This window comes from Galleria mellonella, unplaced genomic scaffold (genome assembly GCF_026898425.1).
Source record: "Galleria mellonella isolate WM207_F2 unplaced genomic scaffold, CSIRO_AGI_GalMel_v1 utg113, whole genome shotgun sequence".
In the NCBI taxonomy this organism is placed as follows: domain Eukaryota; kingdom Metazoa; phylum Arthropoda; class Insecta; order Lepidoptera; family Pyralidae; genus Galleria; species Galleria mellonella.
Genome location: NW_026441975.1, coordinates 248,600 through 274,092, shown reverse-complemented (window position 1 = coordinate 274,092; position 25,493 = coordinate 248,600). Strand labels below are relative to the sequence as shown.

At 31.9% G+C, this 25,493-nt stretch overlaps 1 protein-coding gene across 4 annotated transcripts in view; it reads left to right on the top strand.

The window, feature by feature from the left end:
* The window catches only part of LOC113512874 (mitogen-activated protein kinase kinase kinase 11), a 49,429-nt gene extending 23,973 nt beyond the window's left edge, over positions 1 to 25,456 (top strand). Inside the window, exons 2-12 of one of the 4 annotated variants that reach the window (XM_052892878.1) lie at positions 3,343 to 3,482; positions 5,796 to 5,988; positions 7,033 to 7,208; positions 8,414 to 8,434; positions 10,444 to 10,630; positions 12,155 to 12,325; positions 13,041 to 13,199; positions 19,184 to 19,273; positions 19,721 to 19,856; positions 21,016 to 21,139; positions 21,679 to 25,456. In XM_052892878.1, coding sequence (XP_052748838.1) covers positions 3,343 to 3,482; positions 5,796 to 5,988; positions 7,033 to 7,208; positions 8,414 to 8,434; positions 10,444 to 10,630; positions 12,155 to 12,325; positions 13,041 to 13,199; positions 19,184 to 19,273; positions 19,721 to 19,856; positions 21,016 to 21,139; positions 21,679 to 22,560 — 2,279 coding nt within the window. In that variant the 3' untranslated portion in view covers positions 22,561 to 25,456. Of the gene's footprint in view, positions 1 to 3,342; positions 3,483 to 5,795; positions 5,989 to 7,032; positions 7,209 to 8,413; positions 8,435 to 10,443; positions 10,631 to 12,154; positions 12,326 to 13,040; positions 13,200 to 19,162; positions 19,274 to 19,720; positions 19,857 to 21,015; positions 21,140 to 21,678 lie in introns of all 4 variants that reach the window. The other 3 variants (XM_052892863.1, XM_052892884.1, XM_052892873.1) reach the window with 3 other exon arrangements.
* The last annotated feature ends 37 nt before the right edge of the window (positions 25,457 to 25,493 follow it).

Genomic DNA, 25,493 nt, shown 5'->3' with positions numbered 1-25,493 from the left:
TTCCATGTAAGTTTACAGTAATTTTAATTTTAAAAGAAAGTTCGCACTTCGTGTGAACTTTTTTTTTTACTATGTTAACCGACTACATAACATATTCTGTTCAAATTTTCACAATTCTTTTTTCAATAAGTTATTTGTATATTTGTCGTTATTTTCCATTCTAAATTGCATAAAAAATAAGGTATAGGTTCGTATTAATTTTATGACGACTAAAGCTGCTCTTTTCTCAACTTGGCTGTTTTTTTTATATTTGTTACCTCATAACTCATTTCATTGTATTGACTGTAAAGGATATACTAACAAATTTGTTTCATAAAAATTTTATCAAAATAGGTTCAGTAATTTAGTTTTGAAATCATTTTCATTCACTGGTTTTGCCACAATTAAAGTCATTTTTTTTAATGGAACTATTAAAGTCATTCTTTTGAGGTGCAAAAAATTTCACAATTTGTACCTGCAGCTGATTTTCATCACTATACAACCCGCTATAAATTAAAGTTCCATTCCAACCATGTGTATGAGTGGCGGTATCACGCTCTAGAATTAACTTCCAGCAGCAGTATTTCCGAAATTCCATGACATCGTAAGCTTCAAGAAAAGAGCATATTTATTTTAAAAGGCTGGCAACACATCTCCTATACTTGTTGTGTTGCGGGTGCTCATGGGCGACGGTAGCTCCCAGTGTTACAAAAAAAAAAAAACATAAATCTTTGAATGTTATTCTTAACTTAAAAATTGCCAACCATATTTCATTTAGAACAAACATTTCATTTTTTTCTATAGTTAGATATGTAAACAGATACATCCGTATAATAGAAACTGTAAAAACTCTAAGAGAGTTAACTTTAACCATAAAAACTTGTTTGTATTCACAATTCATTGAAAGAGCATATTATGTATTCACTGCGCACCATCAAATAGAAACGAAACCGCTTTCCACGTATGCGGGATCAATAGGTATTAATAAATGCCACACAATACCATATTTCGTATCGGACGGCAATTTATAACTCAACGAATATCGCCGCTGAAATTTTAGGACTATTTATTTAGTTATGTGGTGCTTATTTTTTAAATTATAAAAAAAAAATCATACTCAACACCGAATACACGTCCCTAATTTACAGATATTACTTTTATATTAGTATCGATATTATGTAGTGAGAAAGACTCGAAGAGTATGTAATAGTAATATTATCGGTTATCTTTAAAGGGGAGGAACCGGATTTATATCCTGTTGGACAGAACTTCCCGCGCATTCATTTTCTGAATAATTCATGCCGCGTTATTGAAGTCGCGTGCGCAATGTGCACCCGTAATCCGTACCAGTCTAGTACTAAAGGTGGAGTTAGATCAATCTGCGTACCCTTGCTTTTACTCTAATCTTTTCAATTTTTGTTAACTGTTTAAGCGTTCTTTTGTTGCTCGACTGCATTCGCGAACAATTTTGCACTTTGTTCTTTTAGTCCGACTTCACCTTGATATGTCACAATATGATTATCCGATTTTATAATTTTACGATTGTAAATATGTTTCTCACTATTTATCATTCATTGATTGATTACATAAATACTAGATGTTACACAGTTCGTCTTCGTGATTTCCAATAATGGCATCCTTTGTTCAAACTAGGGCGCCAAGTACAGTTTTCTTTAGTGTATATTGCCTTTCCCTTAGTCACCTCTGACGAGATGTAATAATTAGTGGCATATTGTGTTCTTACTCCCGATCATCGCACAGTACTAAAAGCAACTGTTCAGAAATATGTGTAGGAGATTATATAAAAAAAAATCTAAATCGTTATCGGAAGATGCATAAAACCCTAAATTATAAAATATATTAGGACAGAAATTTCGAATCAATTATACTTGTATATTTATGACTGTCTGTTGTTATTTTAAATACGTACTTCAGTATTTTATAACACGTATCAACATTTCTTCAAAGGCGGTCCTGCAATTTCAAAAATAAAAATCTGCATACAAAACAAACGTACCACTTTACATAATAACTAAGACCTGAATTTTATGTTGGAAAAAAAAAATTGTATCCATTTAATACTCATTTGAATGTTTAACAATCAGCTGTCATGTCAGTCAGCAGCGTAAGTACCTTTGTTGCCAAAATGATGGACACGTGAATCGTATCGTCACACTGCTCTGTCGCTCGAGCCGATTTCGATATCATTTTGTGACCGGATTTGGGACATAATGTTAATTTTTATTTTACAAACAAGTATAATTTTACTGTGATCACACACGCCAATGAATGGTGAAATTGTTGTGTTCATTGAAAATATTTTAACTTAGAACGCATAATCGTGCATCTACTAAATAATACAAAAGATTTATCAAAATTGATTCAAAATTAGCTAAGATATGTTTTGTGTATGAAGGGGTGTAAAAATAATACTCCTTGTTACATAATTGTATCACAATTGTAGTCGTGACACGATTATTAATTGGTATTGGTCTGTCTTTTTTTTGTATTAGAATCAGAAATTATTATTATTATTATTTGTATGCTATTCGATACTAATTATTGCTATTAAATACAATAAATACAGTACAATTCTGTTCTAAAGTTATGCCAATATTTATTTAACGGTATTACAGGTATATAGAATAACTGGGACCAATAGCCCCATTGCTAGGTCTACTCAGATCAACCTCCGCGCGGTAAACCGTCGTGACAAATTCGTCATAATGGAGCAACATAATAAAAATATTTAGATATCAGTGTTATAAATACAACGTTTATACCTACTTCCTGTTTATATTTTTAATAGGAAAAACTTTATTAAATATTTATATTATTTTTATTATTTACTGTCTACCTAAGATTACATCGTAACCAGAATACATGGATTGACCATGGTAAAAAGTTGCCTAAATCTTTTATCCCATTCGTCGTTTATAATATTAGTAATAGTCATTTAAATTAGTTTGTTTATAATTCGTCACTTTGCAATTTATTAATCGCAAAACTATTAAAAATATCAAAAAAAATCTCAACTCGAATGACATGAATGGTCAGCTCTTTGGATGGTATTACATTACATTTCTATTAAATAGGCTATACTCTTATTCTGATTCGCCACCTTGTGGTATAAAAAGAATGATTAATTTTTTAGAGCTTTTATTTTAGTTCTAAGCCCCAGTTATTATAGTTGACACAAACGACCTTTGTAACACCCATGCGCACTTCTGACATACACATGTAAAGACATTTAACGACCCACGTCCCAGAGCCCACGTGGTTATATCACACTTTCGTTTAACAATGTCATAATTACTATTCTGTATCGGTAAGGATCTTAAAATGTTTATATGTTCGTTTCAGTGTTGCTCAGCGAAGCGATACTACCGGACGACACGTTGGAAGACAAAACACTGAAGATCACCGACTTCGGATTGGCTCGTGAAGTGTACAAAACGACGCGGATGTCCGCCGCGGGAACCTACGCATGGATGCCGCCAGAGGTAAAGTATATTTCGATATAACCTAATGAAATTTCTTAAAATTGTCACAGAAACTCTTTTGAAATTAATGACCTATCGAAACATTCACTTAATGAATTTTTTATTAGTTTCATACTATTGGACTTCAGCGGACTTACAATCGAGTCAATTATTCGTTTGTTTACATTTTTATTAACTTCTATTAAAAGATACACTATATTCGTCTTCAGCTGCCTTCAAAAAGGAGGTTTTCAGTTTGGTAGTATTGTTGTATTTATGCCACGCAATACTTACATCTAATTTTGCACTGATTATGAAGTTTTTTTTTTGCAGTCGTTAAGATTTATTGGATCCAATAATCTAATATTATTATTTTTATAATTTAAGTGATTTTTTTCTACCAATATATATATATATATATATATATATATATATATATATATATATATATATTGGTATATATATAGAAATTTAGTTAGTATAAGTGTAATCCTAAAAATATGTACTTTAAAGACACGCGTCCTGTTTACGACAACTAAATCTCATTTAGCAAACATTTTTATCTCAGACGATAAGTGTAATTCAATAAATGTAATTTAAATGTTTGGCTTAATTAACTAAAAATTATTATTTTTAATTATTTACATTAATATAAATAATTTCTATTTTTTTTAATCAATGTGATTATGATCTGATAATCATCATTACAGGATCTATTTCCAAGTGTAAAAAAGAAATATCTAAATAGACTTGTACACTCGCCTAGCAAAGTGAGCATGTCAATCGATTCGAATATAAGTCAATTACAATTTACCTTGGTGTCGCAGCGCTGTAGGAGGAAAGTGCAATATACATACAAAACATTTGCTTTACATTGCATCATGTGTTCGTAATATTTAATATCGCAACTAATAAGATGTTTAAAATGGAAATAAACTCTACCACTTTTTAAAATTATTGATAGTAAGATTTAAAAGCAGGGATATAACAATGAAATTACAGGGTACAGAGGCATAACACCTTAGTCCTCAGAAATGGCAATTCAGGAAGGTATCATAAGTATACTCTGTTATGTTCATGGTACGGTCATGTCTATAAGCAACTGTTACTACTTTTTATCAGATTGGTCGTCAGCTAGTTTGTCATTCTAAGTTTCTTTAAAAAAGATAACAAATTTCCACTCTTTAGATACGTAAAATGCTAATCGAGATTCTATAAATTATGTAAGAACTCACTTAAATTTAAAACCACTAAAACACCCTAAATTCTTCTCGTTTAACTATAGTCCTTAAAAATCACTTTTCATCTCTACCCTCCCTCTTACGCAAATGGCATACGAATCTATTAATAGACATGATATTGCCGTCGAAAGCATAGAATAAAATGAGACGAGCTGTGACCTATATTAAGTAAATATCTATATGTAGATATGTATACATAGGTGTTTTATTTGTAATACCTTAATTACTTAGTAAGTCGCAAAAATACAGAAGATCCTTAAAATTAATAATGCATCTCTAAAATAAACATGATCTGAATTATATGAAGAGAAAATCGTTGCTAGAATTTACTACCAGCCATATTAAAGCAATCATAAGAGGCATGAGCATGGGCAAATCTCCTCTCGGTCACAATGGACTCAGTATTGAACATTGAACTCAGTATTGAAAACATAACTCAGTATTCAATATTGAACAAAAGCCGGCGGCTCACCTGCAATGCCGTTGGTGTTCTGGGTGATCATGGGCGGCGGTAGTCACTTACCATCAGGTGAGCCACATGCACGTTTGCCCCGTGTTGTAAAAAAAAAATTTAAAAATGCAGGGAGTCCTTTGCCGAGAGTCTTGTCTATGTTCTTTTCTCTGTGCATCAGTCACTCATATAGCTTCTATACTTAGATTATATAGATAGAGTGTCTCCATACAAATGCTTCGAGAAAAGCGGGTCAACTTTTTCATACAATTTTACATGATAAATAGTTATGAGTAATTCCTTTATAACTTCTATATTTATTTTGTCTTATATATTTAATGCGCAAAAATTCATTTTATTTATTAAATAATTATATATAGATACGTCAAAATACTTTATGTGTATAAGTGTATGTGTGTGTTTATATGTTTAAGTATATAGAACAGAAATAAAAAAACGAGCTAATTTGACTATTAGCTGACAAAAAGTTCATCCATTTTTGAGGCTCGATACTCTATATAATCTAAGCTTCTACAGTGATTTTAACATTTCAAAAGGAGAAATTTTATCCTCCGTAGATAATAATCTAGATCCAAGGCGTCCCATACGTGCATTGAATTCAATATTTATATTTAATTTCAGGTGATAAAAAACTCGACTTTCTCGCACGCGTCAGACGTTTGGTCGTACGGTGTCCTGCTGTGGGAATTGCTGACTGGCGAAACACCATACAAAGGCATCGATGCGCTGGCCGTCGCGTACGGCGTGGCCATCAACAAACTTACGCTACCTATACCCAGTACTTGTCCGGAGCCCTGGAAAGTGCTCATGGAAGGTGAGTTTTATTCTTTCTTAAACTAATATTGTATAGAGAAAATATTTATTTTGTCTCGATCTTTCTTTGTCTCTTAATCATCTCAAAAATCCACATGTTCTCTTATGTAAGTATATCTAAAACCAAATATATACTAATATTATAAAAAGAAAAGATTTGATTGTTTGTAACATAAACTCAAAACTATAGAAAGTTACATTATCATTGACTAATATAGGCTATCTATTATTTTCAAAAAGTCTATCTACCTGTATGAAATCAGGCCAGATTGCTAGTCATAGTGTAATTGTTATATTAAATTGTAGCTATCACAATGAAGAATATTTATATATATTATATTAAAATTGTATTATAGCAAACTGAAAATCGAAGGTCTGATATGACAATTAACAATAGCTATTTTATTGCGCACAATAATTAAAACTAGGTTGTCTTTGTTTGTACATAGTGTGCTATTAAAGACCATATTGTAATAGTATGTAATAGTAATGTATTGCTTTGTATAGATACATCTGATTTATTTCTACTATCAAGTCAGCTGCTTGAATATCTGTGTGTCAATTAAAAGGGTGGCATGTAGCACTAACATTATTGACAAAATTTATAACAAAGGTGTAACTCTTAACTCTTAGGAATGGCAATATATATATATATAGTAAGCACCATAGTGGTCACAACATATTTCGTGATATGATCCGGTTTATGTCTAAATAACACTATGGATAGTGTTTTTGCTATTTAAAATTATATAAAAAAATACATACTATTGAATATGATATCCAAGGTGCTGATCTATATATTATAATAAAATAAAAAATCCATCAATACTACATAATTGTGTACTGAACTATGTTGTTTAAATTGAGATTTCAAGAAGTATGTTATTGGTAGATCGCACAGGGTTTCATCAGTAAACAGTAGATCTTGGGTCTAGTCAAGTCAGCCACGCCTGATATATAGGATATGGCTACTACTTTCTATCAGGTGGGCTGTCATCTTAATTGCCAATTCCAGTCACATAAAAAAAAAAATTTACCTCTTCAGCATGTTGGCACTCGAACCCCCGCGAGCGACCACCATTCCCCGAGATCCTGGAACAACTGGAGCACATCAGGCAGTCAGAGTTTACGAGAGCACCCCACGAGTCCTTCCACACCATGCAAGATGGCTGGCGGATCGAGATAGAGGAGGTATTAAGGGATCTCAGGCGGAAAGAGAAGGTATATAATTTTCATACCATATTTTAAGTTTGATTAATAAAATATGAAATTTTCTATTAAGTTGTGTAATCTACAGGTATTTCTCATATTACTAGAAGGAGACTTTGTATAGAAGTTGTCTACTAGGTACCTCAATTCCACTCGTGTTAAAGCAGTGAAGCAGTTGTGCTTGTATCTTTAACTTTGAAGGTTGGCTACGGCAATTAAATTACAGGGTACCTACATCTTAGTCCTTAGGAATGGTATGAGAGAGGTAACATGGGGAAACCATGGGTGTCACCTTGTCCATGATGCTGTGTATCTCTGTAAATGACGATTATCACTTGCCATCAAGTGGGTTTGCAGTTTGTTCGAAATTCCAAGTTGCATACATATGTCCATATATATGTCTATTATAGGTATTTGACTGTTATTATTATAATATTATTAACTTGCAAAATAATAAATTGTTAAGTAAAAAATCAAACATTAAACAAAGCAATGATAAAGAAAGCATGTGCTGTTGCTTTGTGACGCTACTCATTGTTCATTTAAAATATAAATATTGGTCAGACAATAATTTAAACTAATGATTTAATTATAAAGTAATGAAGTTATTTTTTACAAAGTCAATTATGTATTATGTATGTATTATAAAGGTTATTACGGAAAAAGTCCTTATAATAAGTCCTAAGTCCTTACAATAATCAAAGCTATAATAAATATAAAGTATTAAGCTATAATAGTGTACACTTTCTAAATATGTATTATGATTTTAATTATTTTGAAATATTTGTTGCTGTAAACACAATTCAACTGTAGAATAAATCATATACCAAAAGGAATGGACAAAAACCTATTATTTTAAATGGAATTAAAACATAACAATTTCTTACTTGCACAGTAACCTACAAATACATAGACTAGAAAACATGAAAATAATATCGAGTTAATTAATTGTAATGTATTATTATATGACGAATGTACAAAGTTATAAATCAATGCTTGTCTCGAATATTCGCACATCGTCGTCTCTCACCCAAATTTTTAGTTCATCATTAAGATATATAATAGTGGAATAAGAGTTCACAGTCCGATACATATATATTATATATACTATATGTTAGCCGTGGACACTTTCATACGCTGTTACTAATCTATGTAATCTTTAACTTACTTTTATACTAATGAGGAAGTTTATTCTTCTTTGTAATGCTGACAAATAGGAATGCAAAACAATAGAGGAGGTTAGTGATGAAATTAATGTTTAGTTTTGTTTCTCCTTATTTACTTATATATGCTGAATATTAATTTTTTCCCATGTCAGAGTCTCGCTTAACATTTTTCATTTATTTTTTTGCAAACTGAATACATTATTGTTGAAAAACCCATACATATCATTTACATATTGCCAATTAATACAAAGACATAATTTAATACAAAGAAATATATAGGTAGTATTTTAATGGATGATAATGGAATGGTAACCCCGCCTGCACTAAATATTATACACTAACGGGGCATCAGTGAGGGATGAAAAAGCAGGCATCAATTATTCAGCCCATCGTGATGAATACACCTGGAATTCAACACGATAGTTTTCAGGGGGCACCGCAGTGAGGTTGAAATGACAAGGTATATTGCTAGCAATGGGTGTGGTAAGCCGCATTACTAACAGGCCCCTCCCCACCCCCCATATATAGGTAATTAATTTTTCTATTCAGTGGTCTGTCTCCCAAACACTTATGTTGTTATAAAAATTTCAAAGGAAATTTTATAATTTTATGCATAAAATAAAATCGTAAACAAAAAATTAAAATATATCCTATGTAAAAACTATGTGGTTTTGCGTAAAATATTGTAAAAGTAAAAAATCATTGGCATCTATTATTATTATGCACAATTATTTGTGTTTATTCATACTCAATTATAACTTATGTTGCATGAATTTAAATAGACAATGAAATAATTATTAGTTTAAAGAAAATTTTACTTTCATGTTGTTTTATTTTTATTTTATTTTATTCACTACTGACATGAAAAGCCATCATTAAATTATTATTCGCTAAAAATACAATTGAGTAATAGAAATCGTTACAGATATTTTACTTAGTCGACAATCAGTGTGTAATTAATAAATAGAAAAAATATTTATTATAGTATAGCGCATTTAAATTATCAATATTCTTGATGTATTGATAAAGAAAAATAATTGATAGTGCATTATTACTCTTTAAAGAAATATCATTTTGTTTTTTATTCAGTACGAATAGCGGATTAATTATAATGAATAACAAAAAGAATTTATATACAGCTGTTTGTATAAAAACTGTAAGCGATAATATAATTAATACAGTAAAAAATTTAAATAATATTTAAATAAATTGATTACTTTCTGATTGGTCAAACATTATATTAATTGTAGCTTGTTTTAGTGTTTTTCAACATACTTAAAAAAGAAGGCGACTCTCAATTTGTTTTTTTTATTTATTTATGTTTGTTACCTTATAACTCTGTCAGTTCTAAACCGATTTACAATATTCTTTTTTTATTTGAAAGGATATACTTATAGGTTGGTCTCATAGATATTAGAATCGGTTCAGTAGTTTTTAAGTCAAAATAACTGCTTTTACCACAATTAAAGTTTTTTTTTTTTTTTTTTTTTGTGAGACTCAATTTTTAATTATGTTATTAAGAGGAATAAACAATATGACAATTCTTATACTAATTATTTTAAGTGTGTACCACAAACTTAACAAGTTTTATGTCAACTTACAAATTTTACTTAGCAAGTGCATCCTGCTCACATTAAATATAAATTATAATGATTAATATAATAATTCTTCCCCTACCACAGTTATTAATTTTAATTATTGTATTAACCTTAGATTGAATCCTTGAAAATTACCTCTTGATCCCAAACGTAAGAAGCTTAAACCGCTTACTTTGTAGTATACTTATCAGCATCTGTTAAAAAAAAATATTATAGTTGTATAATAGTACATATATACATATATATATATACTGAATTTTAAGCAATTGAAAATTATATACATACAGTCGCGAGATTATGACTTGATATCTAAGCATAATGGTAAATGTTGCTAATTACTAACTATGATATATAGAATACAGATATATTTGAGTTATTAACAAAAGCTGATATCTAACTACATAATATTATTTTTTAAAAGCTTTTATTTACTAAAAAATATTCAACAATTAGATATTTATAAACATATCACTTCTTTTTCAGGAACTGCGTTGGCGTGAAGAGGAACTAACAAAGGCCCAGTTACAACAAAGGTTAATGGAACAGAACTTAGCTCAGAAAGAAAGGGAATTACAGATGAGGGAGTTTGACCTAGTTGCCAGAGAGTTGCATATCCTGATCTTCGCCAGCAACATGTCGCATCCGCCGCCACAGCCTAATAAAAGGAAGGGTGAGCTGCACTGCAAATTGTTAACTATTCTTGAAAGAGTTACTTTAATCATCCTTTATAGTTCCAATCATTTATTATAAACTGGTGAACAAAGGTTTTCATGTAGATAAACGCAAGGAACTATCCTCAATAACCTGTTTCCTCTGAATCCCTGCAACTCATTTGAGACCCACCTATCGGTTCAGCAAGGTTCACCATCTGAAATAACATTAAAAGAGGAAATATTAATATATTATTTAATTTTTTTGCTTATAATTTTGTAACTTCTAATAATTTATTTATTACATCAACTGGGTGAACCTTACAGTCTTCTAATACGTTCACCCAGGAAAGCATGAATACAATTTTTTTTTATAGAACTTAGAATGGCAACCAAGCTGACGGCCCACGTGATGGAAAATGGTAACCATCGCCTATAGACATGAGTAGTATCATGCACATAACAGAGTATACTGTTTCGCCCATGATACCTCCCATGCGTTGCCATTCCTGAGGACTCAGGCGTTATTCCTCTGTACCCAGTAAATTCACGCCATATCCCACTCTTCAAACTGAAACACAGCCATGCAAACACAACAGCTTCACGGTTGAAACACGAATGAGACAGAGGTACCCAAGCAATCGATTTTTGTACAAAGTCGATTGCTTGGGTCTGGTAAACAATAACATATAAAAAGGAATATTACACAAAAATTATATAAAAAGATTTAACTCAAACAAAAAACGTCTGAACACACATACTCTGTGGTCACTCGACGAAACTCCAGCAAGTTAGAGGCAAATACATCCAATTGCGGATACTGGTTCAAAATATCATTGAGTAGTTTCAATGCAAGAGCCTGCTTAGCGAACTCTGTTCTTCGTAATGGAACATCGAATAAGTGCCGTCTTTCATCTGTAGAAACCTATATCAACAAGTATTATTATTATTGAAAATGGGGCTTTTTGAGGCAGAAATACCTATAACACTGCAATCCCTGTGATCTATTGTGCTTACCCTTTTTAAAGTTTGTTGCTACTTCCTGTCAGTCATAGGAATTTAAAGATGTTTTTAATGGCGACGTTTTTAACCTCTTCAAGATATAAAGTATATTTTTTAAAGAAGATATACATTTGTGCATGAACGGGCTCTAGCCACAAATTTTATGCTGTGGCGTTTCTTTCTCATCACAGAAGCTGAAAATGGATTTTGGGCATAAGCCTAGTTGGGCCATGCACTTATTTAGTTTACAGAATCCAGTAGAAACCCTTGTTAATACACAAATGTTATATAATATTTATTCAAGATATAATATATAGTTCGAGTAGTTTTCTGAAATCCATGCTTTTGAGGAGTACAAGCCGTCTATTAGTTAGTCGAGCTATGCCACAATAAAGCACTGGTTTTATTTAGGCATTCTTTACTCCTTTCTTTGATAATTGGACAATTGGTGAAGTAGGATGAGTAATTATTGGATATCCCTTAATGGTTATAGTAGATTTATTGTTTGACTTTTTTTTAATATGATGATAATTGTTTGGTAGGTAAGTTCAGCAAAATGAAGCTGGTGAAGAAGGACACGATATCGTCCCCGCTGGACTTCAGGCACACACTGACGGTGCGGCCGTCGGACGACGAGTCGAGCGTTAAGCAGCTGGTTGCGGTCGCAAAAGACACGCCACCCGGCTCGCCCGCCATTATGAGGGCCATTGCCCGTAAGTTGCATGCAGTTTGTGTTCATTACATGTCGCAAATAATTGAAATTTAAATAATTGAAAGTCCTCCTAGACAAGTGGCAAACGAGTCTATTGATAAAATCGTTCTGGTTAACGCTCGTATGAAAAAGAGCAAGACACCGGATGTGGCCATCTCATTTTATGCAATCGATAGCGATAATGATTCTGTTTATAGATTCGACATTTTATTAATTTTACTGATATTATAAATGTAACATTTATAAAGATGTTTATTTAGTCATCACTGTTAAAGAGCTGAACAGATTTTAATTAAATTCATTACGAGATTAACGTTTAAAAAGCATTAGTTTTACCGTACGCTTGAAAAGTCGCGGATTATGACTAGTAAAGTAACTAATGAAGGAAATATCCACATTACCTCTTATCGTGTATTTTAGTATTCTCATTAGTTTTTAGTGTGAGCTTGGCAACATCTACACTATCTTTTATTTAAAAAAATCCACTGATCTGAACAACCGAAAATATAACCACGTAATTTTGTAATTGTTTGTGATGATTTTAAATAATAATAATAATACAATGTAATTACTCGTGTCTCTTTTATGTTATTTAGCGATAAAGACTTTCTTTGTTGCCTGTTACTCCTTGTAATCCTGTTTTATTGTCTAGATATTTTATTTAACTATACTTTTGTTTGAAAAGCACCATAATTAATTTTCAATAATTAATTCAGTACCAGCGGATGGCGTGAAGGGCAAAACGTGGGGTCCGTCGTCGGTGCACCAGCGGTCGCGCGGACACCTGCCGCTGCCGGCGCTGCGGCCGCGGCCCGCGCCCCGCAGCGCGTGCTCGGCGCCCGACCTGCCGCCCGCGCACCGCCACCCGCTCCCAGGTAACCCCGCCCCCGCCCCCGCACCCGCACCCGCACCCGCCCCGCACCCGCCGCCGCGACCGCACACGCCGCGCGCGCGCAAGTCCAAGTCGCAGGTCCGTCACGCGGACACTGCAGACTTGCCGCGCAAGCGCAGCGGCAGCCACGACGACCTACTCTACGAAAACGACGAGCCGCGCAGGAATAGATTTCTCCTCTGTCCGATGTTCTCCTCCGCGGCCGATATCCCGCACCATTATGACGCGGTATTCGATTTAGACACGATCGATAAGAACCGAAGGAAGGGCAGCCACGGCGAGGTGAAGCGCAACCTCCTCAAAACTATTCGCTCGAACAGTTTAGTCGGTCTATTCACGATCAATGCGCACTCTGAGACGACGCAGCTACTTAGCGACCAGTAGTTTGGGATAAAGTTAATGTTTCTGTACAGACCTGATGAAAATTTATAATTGTAAAATGAAATGCATTGCATGAAATAGTACCGCGGTTACTGTAGATTGTCGTTACGTCTTTTACTAAGTACAAAATTTTGTTTTATATCCAATCACTCGATACAAAATGGCACTGATATGAAATTAGAATCTTACTATTTACAATAATAGGATGTTATTAATACTCCGTAAACTTTATAATTAATCTTATGATTAGTGCTAATTACATGTTTTCCCTGGCGTGACGGCAATGTTTACATTATAAATAAAATATTTTAATATTGCCAGTTTATTTCCTGAAAATGTACAAATTTCATCTACCATAATTATACGCGTCCGCTGTATTTACAAAGTTAAATCAGAGGAACATGTACAAAAGTGTTGCCATATTGAAGACATATCATTTTTACTAACATTCCTTTTGTAACATGTAATTGACACTTTTGTTGCATATTTCCATTATTTTAATCTCAAGGAAACATCTTTATGTCCCAAACTTTGACTGACGACAGTGTTTACTCCGTATTTTATAAATAAAATAATAGGAATAATATTTTTAGATACAGCGAAAATTTGAAAAATAAATATAATCTACTCAGTAATTAATCTGCTTTGTTATCATAATTGTATAACAAACAGGTTGTTATAAATGGTTTTAAGAAACATTCTACTTTAAATATCTACATTTACGCTTCATAAATTAACTATCATCTTTATATTTTGTCGTGTAGGATGTGAAAGTGTAACACAGACAGTTAATGAGCGATATAAAAAATCCATTGATAAAAATTAAAACGGAGTAAACTACACTCACTCTTTGTAAATAATTGTTAGATACACAAAGTTCCAAGGATTCGATAGTAAGTGTTAGCATAGTGTTGTAGGACATAAATGATCTAAAAAAAAATATAAAATAAAAAAGACTTATTTTTGTTAAGTTTATTCCTTACTATTTTTCTTTAGATTCTGTAACCAGTGTTCATGCAAACCGTAAATCTCAAGTATTACCATATGTATACTGGAGTATAGTAATTAGAAAATCTTTATCGGTCATTTATATTGGAAGAAATTTTACCGAATGAATCAATGTATATGATATTGAAGTTAATGTTTTTTATTAAAAAAAAAAATATGGTAATATTTGTGCCTTGATTAAAATTAAAATTCCGTAGACAAACGGCCGCTCCTACATACGGCATCACAAGAGGCGAATCGAGAGCCACTGACTTACGACATATTAGGCGCTTTTCTATTTTATCGTAGTATGAAATGATAGAATTTAGTCGATGCAATTTTAAAACCTTAGTTAAAACTTGAATTAACCGATTACGACATTCCCGTGATATTTATAATATTGAAAACCTTCGTAGTAAATAAAACTTATATGCGTAGGCCGTAACACTTGAATCCTCAAGAATGGCAACTCATAAGAGACGCCATCGATGTCTTTAGCCAACAGTTAACACTTCACCTGGCGAGAAAAAAAAATTAATACAGTTGATTGTTAGCATTTAGCGGAATTTTGAATACATATTTATTACAATATTTCAAAATATTGTTATGTAATTTCAAAAGAAATATTTTGTAATTACGCACACAATTTTAGTACGACAATACAACAGGACTCGGTAGATTTTTAATTAAGATGTTATACAAATTCATCTTATCTATTATTAAACATTTGCAATACTATAGTCAAAATATAACAGAAAACTCAGAACTAGTATAAAGGACAATATGAACGTCACGGCTCTCGTTTTGCTAGAACATTCCAGTAAATAAATTCTGATTTTGCTACTATGTAGCTAATTTGGTAAAACATACTTTTATTGAAGTCAATCATTGAACATTTTCTGTTATTCTGTAAAGATCGCTGTGGATCCAATAAAATAATCTATTGCAAAATAAGATTGCTTTTTAAAGTTCAAAGTATAGTACCCAATACAGCTAAAGTACAATTACTGACTCTAATAAAAGTCAAATTACATACATTTGCTATTTTATATTTAAGGTAAGGAGGCATTTATCTGATTTCTACATTATATTAGGTATAGTTTTAGCAATTGTTTTATTTAGTCATAATAGAAATATTAGTGCGACTTGTTACAATAAAGACTTTAACGTAATTCGTTTCGACTGAAGAAAAATTAGGATCTTGCCAAAATGTTTTATATTGTGAGTGTGTAATGCTCACATCGGTTCGAAAATTGACAAAACAAAAAAGATATTTAACCATTTTATGTATGAATGAACAATCCTAATTTATGAATTTGTAATAAATTATTGTAATATAATTTAGTTTACTTTTTTAATGCTGCAATAAAGGAACGTCCCAGGACAACCTGCTGTATCCTTGTGAGTATATATATTTTTTGTAATATAATTTGAACTGCGACACGGTATAATTATTCATTTACATTATATCGCACATAGCATGCTTATTATAAATTCGATAAAGTTTTAGTATATTTTTATATAGATATTTTAAATCCGTAATTATGTATTAATTATCAATGAAAAATATCTGTATTAAATTTCAAATCCAGTGGACTTGAAAATAGTATGCATATTTATTTTTTATAAACTTAACTTTTAATAATTATGTTTGGCATTTAATTTGGAAAAATATTTCTGAATTATTTAAAAATTTTCAAGTGTTGTTGATCGTAAACAGTAGCTTGTCCATTCGTAATGCTACGTTTATGTGTGAGTGTTGACTCCAAAAATATTGAATATTTTCGAACAAAAGTTACATTATATATATTTTGTATTTATTTAACCCGATCGACAATATACTTGAAGGCCATAAAATTTTCGTTGTAGTAGACGCACGTTTAAAGTTATTCGAGTCACAAAATTTTCCCTTTCGTTTTCCGATGTGTTCGTTTTATCAGACATAAGTAATATTAAGGAGCATTTACATTTTAAGTTTAGTGTATCAATGTCATTGTAAAAGTGGATTTGATTATATGATAATTAAGTTTTATACATTTTAAGTTGTGTGATACTCATGAAATGTATGTGCGTGTTACGTAGTGTATCTTATTTGCTGTAATTTTAGTATCGAATTGAACACGATTTTTTTTTTATTGTAAATTGTAAGCATTTGTTTGCTTTCAGCCAGGTGTTTACTAGTTGAATAGAAACGCTATGCATGCTTAGCAGTTCATAGTATATGCTATATACAATAAAATGTAAGACTTATAATTATTTATGTATTTGTTGTACTTACTTATTCGTTAGTTTGTATGATCTTCGCTTCGATTTCACCATGTCATATGGCACGCTTTCAAATGTTTACAATAAAGTTCTCCCTAATATCAAATGTACACGTGGAAGTCTATTTGATGTGATATAATTAATGCTATTTCCTATTACAGTGACCCATTTACATTGTTTTTATTATACCACTTTCGTCAGAATTTAGCCCCGCTTTTAATTTCTACGTATAACCCAATAAAATAACCAGCATATTAATTATCTCCTTCTCAAATATCATATAGGCTTCCAATATTTTTAAAGTAACAGAACATGTTGTACAACATGTTATCCCGCTGTAACATTCGGCAGTAACAATGTTCCTGGCATTGGTGGTGGACTAGTATTACGAACGATAAACGAAAGGCTCAGATGTGAAAGTAATGTGACCCCAGCAGAGACTTCACTAAACATACGCTCTGCTTTTTAAATTGTATAAAAAAAGACAAAATTTTAATAGAAACTCCTTGGTGATCTGGTTCTTTATAGCAATAAACTTGATCCTTTTTATATATCAAATAAACCTTTTCCATAAAAGCTGGTGTATTTTTTTAACATGGGTTTACTAATCTATTAGTTACTAACAATCCCTTTAACATCAGGACGAAAAATACGAGCCATAGAGTGATCAAATAACGATAATTAAACGACAGAAACAACAGAAGGACGCCTCGGTGAAGGGTGGACGGAAATGTGAAAGGAGAAATAAGAACGCTTCTGCTTTATCTCACTCTGGCTATCTCTAATTGGGAAAGGTTGAAAAAAAAAACGAAAGCCATTAAAATTGTAACACGTTTATATTAACAAATATAAATTATAAGGATAAAAGTGCCATCTCAAGTAATTATTTGCACATGTAAGTATATAGATTCTTGATTTATACATTTCTTTGTTTTTGCTTTTTCATATTTATTTAGAATGAACTGTTTGGCATGTGTAGTTCTAGATTCATTTAATATAAACATTGCATGTATTATTAGCTCATAAAATAAACTAGAGGAAAATTTTTCTATTGTATATAATATTCCTCTATTTTATTAAGCACTTTGTTTTAAATATTCATACACTGTTTTTGTTAATATGTTTAATTAAATATATATATATATATATTGTTATTTTATCTACAGTGTATAATAATATCACATGAATTCATGATGCATACAATAAATAATATCAACTCGGTCGATGTTCACTAGTTTTAAATTATGTTTTGATGTGAATTGGATATAAAATGTACTACGCCACGTGAGTTTTGAAATTCCGTATTCAGTGTTTCAAAAATTAATATTTATTTAATATACTGATATTACTGCAGTAGAATACTATACGAAGTTAATTGGTACATATATATATGCCAAACTGAAATTTCAGTGAAGTATTAAGAAAACTGAACAGCATTCCTTAAAGAAAATAGTTGAAAAATGAACATTGTTTTTGTATCTTTATAAATCTCGAGATATGATAATTCATTACATGATCTACTAAAGTTAGCTCAAAAATTGTTTTCCCACTAGCTGTATCATACGGCTTCATCCGCGTAAATCCTTTCTATTATTTATACATGATATATTCAAATGTAAAAGTGTGCTTATTTTTAATCTTATAACGCTTTAATGGCTTAACCAATCGCTATGAAATTTTGTATATACGTACTATATAGGATAGGGAAGGATATAGGTTACTTTTTATCCCTGTCACGCGAACAAAGTCGCGGGTAAAAGCTAGTCAGTGTATAAAGTATCCTATGTGCTAAATTAGGATATAAGCTACTCGTGTACTAAATGTCATTGAAATCCATTCAGTAGTATTTACGTGTTAGAGTAATAAAATCCATCCAACTTTACAAACTTTCGCCTTTATATTATTTATAGAATTCTATATAGAAGCTTAAATCAATAATTACCCTTGTATAAATCACACACTGCGATCTATTGAGACTAAATGACAGAGTGTAAAGCTCCAAACTAATTCATTCCTATGAATACATTTAATATATTTTTGAAAAGTGCTTATTCGAATTCATAGAGTACAAAAGGTGAGGCAGTGTTTTAAACTTCTACGCTGTCAAAGCCGTCAGTTGTTTATTTTAATTATTACTGTCACTAATTTTCGGATTGGTATACTCTTCCAATTGACTGAATATTTTTATGTAAAAAAAAATTATTACAATTGGACAAATTGACCATTTCACATCAAATATCACAATGTTGCCGTATTATTTCACATGAGCACGCACACATGTACACTAACGCATCTATTTTTCCATTCACATAGGTTGTTTTCTTCCTTACACAGACTTCAGTCCTGAGGAATGGGGACCCGAGTTCCCTTTGAGCACGTCGTCGCGATATTCTGTACCAATGCCAACACTATACAGCACTGAAGGTAATATTTTTTTATATTAGTCTATTAACTGGTTAGTTGATAACAATTATTTTATTTTTACACCAAAATTGGAATATTAACTACTATTAATAGAGGTTCTACGACTTTTCTCCTAACTCGTTCATCTCTAACCGTTATTTAGTCTACACACATGTTGCGACACGTGCTTCATTTCTAAAGGAGCTATTATTGTTAAACGATCGCTGCTCGAAGCATAATCTTGAAGGTTTGAATCCCAAACTACCAATCTTTATGCAAACAATATTTTCATAATCTTAAATCTCCAGTCAGATTTATTCCGAATAGAACCTTTTTATTTATTTATTTAACCAACTGCCTACTATAATAAAATGCAACAATATTTCTATATAATATTTAATAATTAATACATTGAAAACGTCTGCTTTAGAAATTTGCGATTAAAAGGAATTATTGATTTCATTTCAGGTTACAAGTACAAGAAACCTAGCATAATAGAGTTGGTTTTATATAATATGGCAGCGCTGCTGGGCGGCGTCGCGGCCGGTTACGATGTGAGGGTTTCCAACATTAGCCCGTTGCATCCAACGCTGCAGCCGCACAGGTAAGATAGTCTGCTTACATTAAACTTAATGAAAAAGTGATAAATTTTTGTTGAAATTATCATGGAATTATTGAAGTCGACGGTTATCACTTTCCATCAGGTGAACCGTCAACTTGTTCTGCCATTTTAAGTGTCATAAAAAAAAAACTCTTGTGCTTGTTAATCGAATCAAAACATTTCATAGATTTTTTATTTGTGCTATTCTATTGGATATCAGCAAACTGTCCTATAATCATGTCAATTATATGTTTGTTTACATTTTCATTAAGTCTTAATGAATCAGACTATACCTAGTAATGAAGGTAGAAACCAGTAAAATTCCTAAGGAAAAAGTCTTTAGCAGCTTTACTAGGCTATATGTAAAAGCTACAGAAAAACCATAACTGAACTGAGATTATAAAATTACTGCATTTTTTTTTATGATTAAGTGTTCTTCATGACTATTTGGATTGTGAATGAGACATGCCATTAACATTTATTAATATATCGGTATATTTATTAATGGACACATTCTATAATATATCATCTACAAATATTATTCTATTAATGTTCTTCATTAATTATCATCTTAACAATTTATAAGGAGAAGGAAGGAAGGTTTAGTCTACTATTGGGTACTACGCTATCATTCGGTCTAATTCCACCTCTACCACTGGGGTTGCTGTACTTTGTCACACTAGCCCCCTTATACGTCAGAACAATAAAAACGATTTGCATTCTTGTCAATTATATATACAGAGATGTACAGAAAATCTCAAAAACATATACTTGTATAAAATTGAATGTATATAAAAAATATATAAAAAGCCAAGCGAGGTTGCTAGCAATACTGAAGATGTAACAGTATTAATTAATTACGCTTTTACAATAATTAACACAGAGGCTGGTCTCGATCGATATGGTCAGTAGAAACAGTTCGAGATTAATCGAAACAGGACTGGATTGCAATATGAATACACACATTGTTTCTTAAATAATAATATTTTACCTGACGAAAAGCGGATCGAGACCAAACCGAGACCTGTGCCTCCAGATATTTGTTGCCAGGTTTTTAATAATACAGGATATCCTATCTAACAACCAGCTAGTGTGATAGCCTGAGACTTATTATAAGTTAGGGCCAAAACGTGCTTTTGATATATTTACGTTTTTTTTCCAGGCCAGAGATAGAAACGGAGCCACTCAGTTCATCCCTGTATGAAGGCTATGGTTTTGCACACAATACTTATCACGGACCTACGAGGCATTTGAGAGCACCTCTCAACGCTATAACTGGATCCCCTGTGAGTAACGCTTTTACTTGTGTGAAGTTCTCTCAATATACCTCAGGACATAGTTGATCTCACCAATGCATATCACGCTTCTCGTTTTCTGGCTCTTCTTTCGTTTATTTAAGACTATCATCACCTCAATAGATATAACATACGAACTAGAAATCAAAGATTATTCATATCAGAATTTTATTCTTATAAGCTTTATGCCAATATGCGAGATATATATATATGGATTAGACAGTTAAATTTATCTATATTAATCTTATAAAGAGAAAAGATTATTTGTTTGTACCTAATGGATAAACTCAAAAATATCTATAGAAGAAGCTATATTATCAGCTAGTAAACTAGAAGTGTTTATAAGTGTTTATATATAATATTATAATAAATACTTTATCGCAATCTCATTCAAACCTTTATCCTTTATTTTATGAAGCATCCGCTTTGGTATTATTGTTTAGAGAAAGATTCTGTCCCAGCAGCGAGATAAGGTATGAGCTACGCAGGTGACAAGTATGTTTCTTAATTTTTACTATTTTTTGTAACAGATATCGAGTCTACAAACAGAAGAGCAAAAACCCATACGTTTCACTGATTCACCGACTCATTACGCTCATCCTTCGTCATCGTCTGGATACGGGCATTCAGCTCAACCGCTTTCTGGAACTTCTGGACTTGGAACTAACTATACATCTACGCAACCGCCCACTCCGTCGCCTAGGCGAACTTCCTCAACCACATCAGACCACCTGGCTGATTTATACCACAATTATAGAGAAAACTTCCAACCATCGCCCTCCCAAGACAGGGATTATTATTACAGAGCGGAACCATACACGTACGATAGGACTGCTGATTATGTGGTGAAACATCCGTATTATGGGTACGATGAATGTTCCTTTGAATATAGGGAGCCAACCCCCGACTACCGACCTCCGGCGCAGTACCTCACTCACAGACGAACCCCCTCAAATTCATCAGCTTCCAACTCCCACCCTGAAGAGTTTTCTCCATCAAGACAATTCAGGACTGACAAATACGCGTGTAAAGAAAGAAGAGACGATTATCGTTCACCTAAAAATGAATATCCCAGAAAGACAAATGACTACTCTTTACCGCGAGATTTTTATAGACAAGACTCTCAAGAGAGAGCCGAAGTGGAAAGGCCCGCAAATCTAGGCCTGGAATTAGCGCCGACGAAACTTCGGTCGAGTTTAAAAAAGTATAATAAGAAGACTAGCGCTTCTGGTGGCAGTTCAGGCGGTGGAACACCAACCAATCCAACGCCTCCAGACAGTTTGACAAGCGAAACGGACAGTTCATACGTGTCGGCTAGGGACGCTTCTAGCGGATCACAGTCTAGGGTTCGCTTCAGCCCAGAGACCATGGAAGGAAATGCGACCGAGAGGAGGCCGTCGCGACATTCGTAGCGAAGGCTGAAGAAGTTCAACGACTACCTTGTTTGATTTCACAGCGGGACTGTATATACGCTTGCAGGTAGTACGTGGAACGCTTGTTATGCATCTTAACTGATTTAAATAGGCCCTTTCGCATAAGAATTGCAACATCGCGGTAATCTGTTAAATTTTGAGATTTTTTTTTCTGTAAAATACATAAAATATACTCCCTAAAATTGTGATGAATGTGTAATGTAAATGAGAAAAAAGCTGTTTGCAATGGTCATGCAAAGACGATTAACTGATAGAATACTCCCATAAAAATATACAAATTGTCTTGACTTCACTGTTTATAAAATATGGAATATAATTAAAGATTGTGTTCCACAAAAAAAGGCTTCAATTGTAACAAAACCAATTATTTTGATCTAAAAATTAAAGAACTGAACCGATTTTAATAAAACTTTTATGGGACCAATTTGTAAATATATCCTTTCAGATAAATATAATTTTCTAAATCGGTTTACAACTGACGGAGTTACGAGTTAACAAACAAAAAAAATGCAACCCAATTGACAACCTCCGTCTCTTTGAACTCTGTTGAAAAACCACAAAATTTAAAAACAGATTTCAACGTGTGATTGTTATTAGAAAGGGCCTCTAATATTCAAAACAAAATGTTCAAGTGTCTTTTGTGAACATATTGCTGAGCAATTTAAATATATTTGAAGCGAACAAGACACGGGCTTCGTATGAAATAAGGTTTATTTTAAATACCATTGGTTGTTCGCGGTAGCTATAATTAAAGCAAATGTAACTTTTTTGTCACTTGGGTAGTTACTAGTGTAATTACCATATGTAATAATTAAGCCGCCATTATAATACCGTGTCTGGTGGAAATACTGCAATAAGCTATGTATAATCGCAACTGTGTTCATTATTTAATGTAATTGTGTATTCCCATTGTACATTAATGTATAATAATATATATATGTATGGATATATCGTAATAATTCACAGGCTTACCATTTATTAACCACGCGTTTACAGTTACAGTGCCTAAGAAGTTCATAATAGTATTTACCTCAGCATAATCATTGAAATTTTATTTATTTGCATAGATTTATATTATGCGTTCTTGAACTGTTTGATAAATCCATATAGATAATATATATTTATACTTATTAATATATAATATATTAATACGTATAATATATCATTATTTTTTTTTGTATCCGGATGAAATTTGGATGGCGTACTTATATACTACAACAATGAAGGCACATGACGCTACTAAAATGCTACCATGTACAAAATGTAAATAATCCATTTTTTACCCAATATACCGGCATTTTATTTGTTAAACGTTGTTCATGCGATAGCAACTTTCCTTTTTATTTTGTTAAATTATAAATAGTACAAATGTATTTTTAAGACGTTTTACGAACAATCATTCGAATGATGAATATTATTTTTAACATTTGGCATAAATATGTAATGTATATTTGAACTAACAATTAATATATTATGTATGTTAAAAAAATAAGTCAGTATGTGTTTTGTACAGAAATGAAGCAAATGTTAGATATTTTTTACTTGAAGGTTCAGTAAAAGTTATCAAATAGTAATAAGTACAGCTTTTGTATCCCACAGTGAAACGTAAAATTAGTTAGAATTACTAGTCGAAATTTTGCAAAAAGTATAAATAATATATTGCATATCCAGCTGTAATTGATATTATATTCGATTATAAGCTTTCTTACCCAAAACACTGGAATCTTTCTTAATATCAATATATATTCTAAACATAGTTTTTATTTCAGATACTTGATGGCCTGTTTACAATAACATTTGGATATGTTTAATAAAATTATCATGCAGTTTAGAATAAATTAATATAAGATGTATATCGGAAATTTAATTAATTAAAATTAGCTTTGATATTATTAGCTGAAACCAGTGCCTAATATTTGCTGGAATGGTTTTTGAGATTACGTAATGGATAAGTGAATGCGTAATTGGATATTCGGATAGCATTTTTTTTTTATTGTGACGGCCAGTAACTTAAATAGGTCATACCATTTGAATTTTATTTTTTGTGCAATATGAGGAATTTTTTACGTCCATTTTTTTTTATTTAGAAATTTACTTATTATGTTATTATATATTTATGAAACAAAATCGTCGTGAGTTTAACAGTATTTTTATGCAGTATTTGAGATTCATTATGCTAATTATACAATGAATTAATATTGCAATTTATTCTATATTAAGTATATTCTATGTTGTACTGTGTAGTTTATAATTTCTTAAATTAGCTTGAATCAGTGCCAATGTCCAGTGTCTTAAGTAATGAAGTCATTAATTTTCCAGTAGATTTCCAAATCTTTTTGTTTTAGTACAAACCAAATCCTAACCAAATTAATTTAAGATTTTATCAGATTCTGAGTCACAAATTGTTTTCGAGTCATAACTACACACCGTTGTAAATATATAACGAGATTCACGGCGCGATTATTATATACAAAACTCTAGTCTTGAAATTTTTATTTAATTTTAATATCAGGCTAGTATTCGAGTTGTAACGAACGACTGGCGAACGTACTGCGAATGAAATATTGTGAAATGTATAAACGATATTATTGGGCATTCCATTTTTTGTAAACTTTACATTCCATTGTTAAGGTAGGCGATAGACATTGGTTTTTCATATTCACCTTAAATAGTTTTAGTACTGTAATCGACACGTTGAATTCAGTCGCTTCCAAAAACAGTGTCTATTTCCAACCTTGTCCGAAGTGATATTATGCTCACAAGCGTTCATTAGTCGAAAGTAAACGGTGGTTCTGTGTGCCAATAACACGAGGTGGGAGGATGCCTTACATCTGTACGTTAAATCGACAAATAAAAACTAGTATAAGCTTTTTAATGTGTCTTATTATTTCTGTACTTATATGTATGCTTAA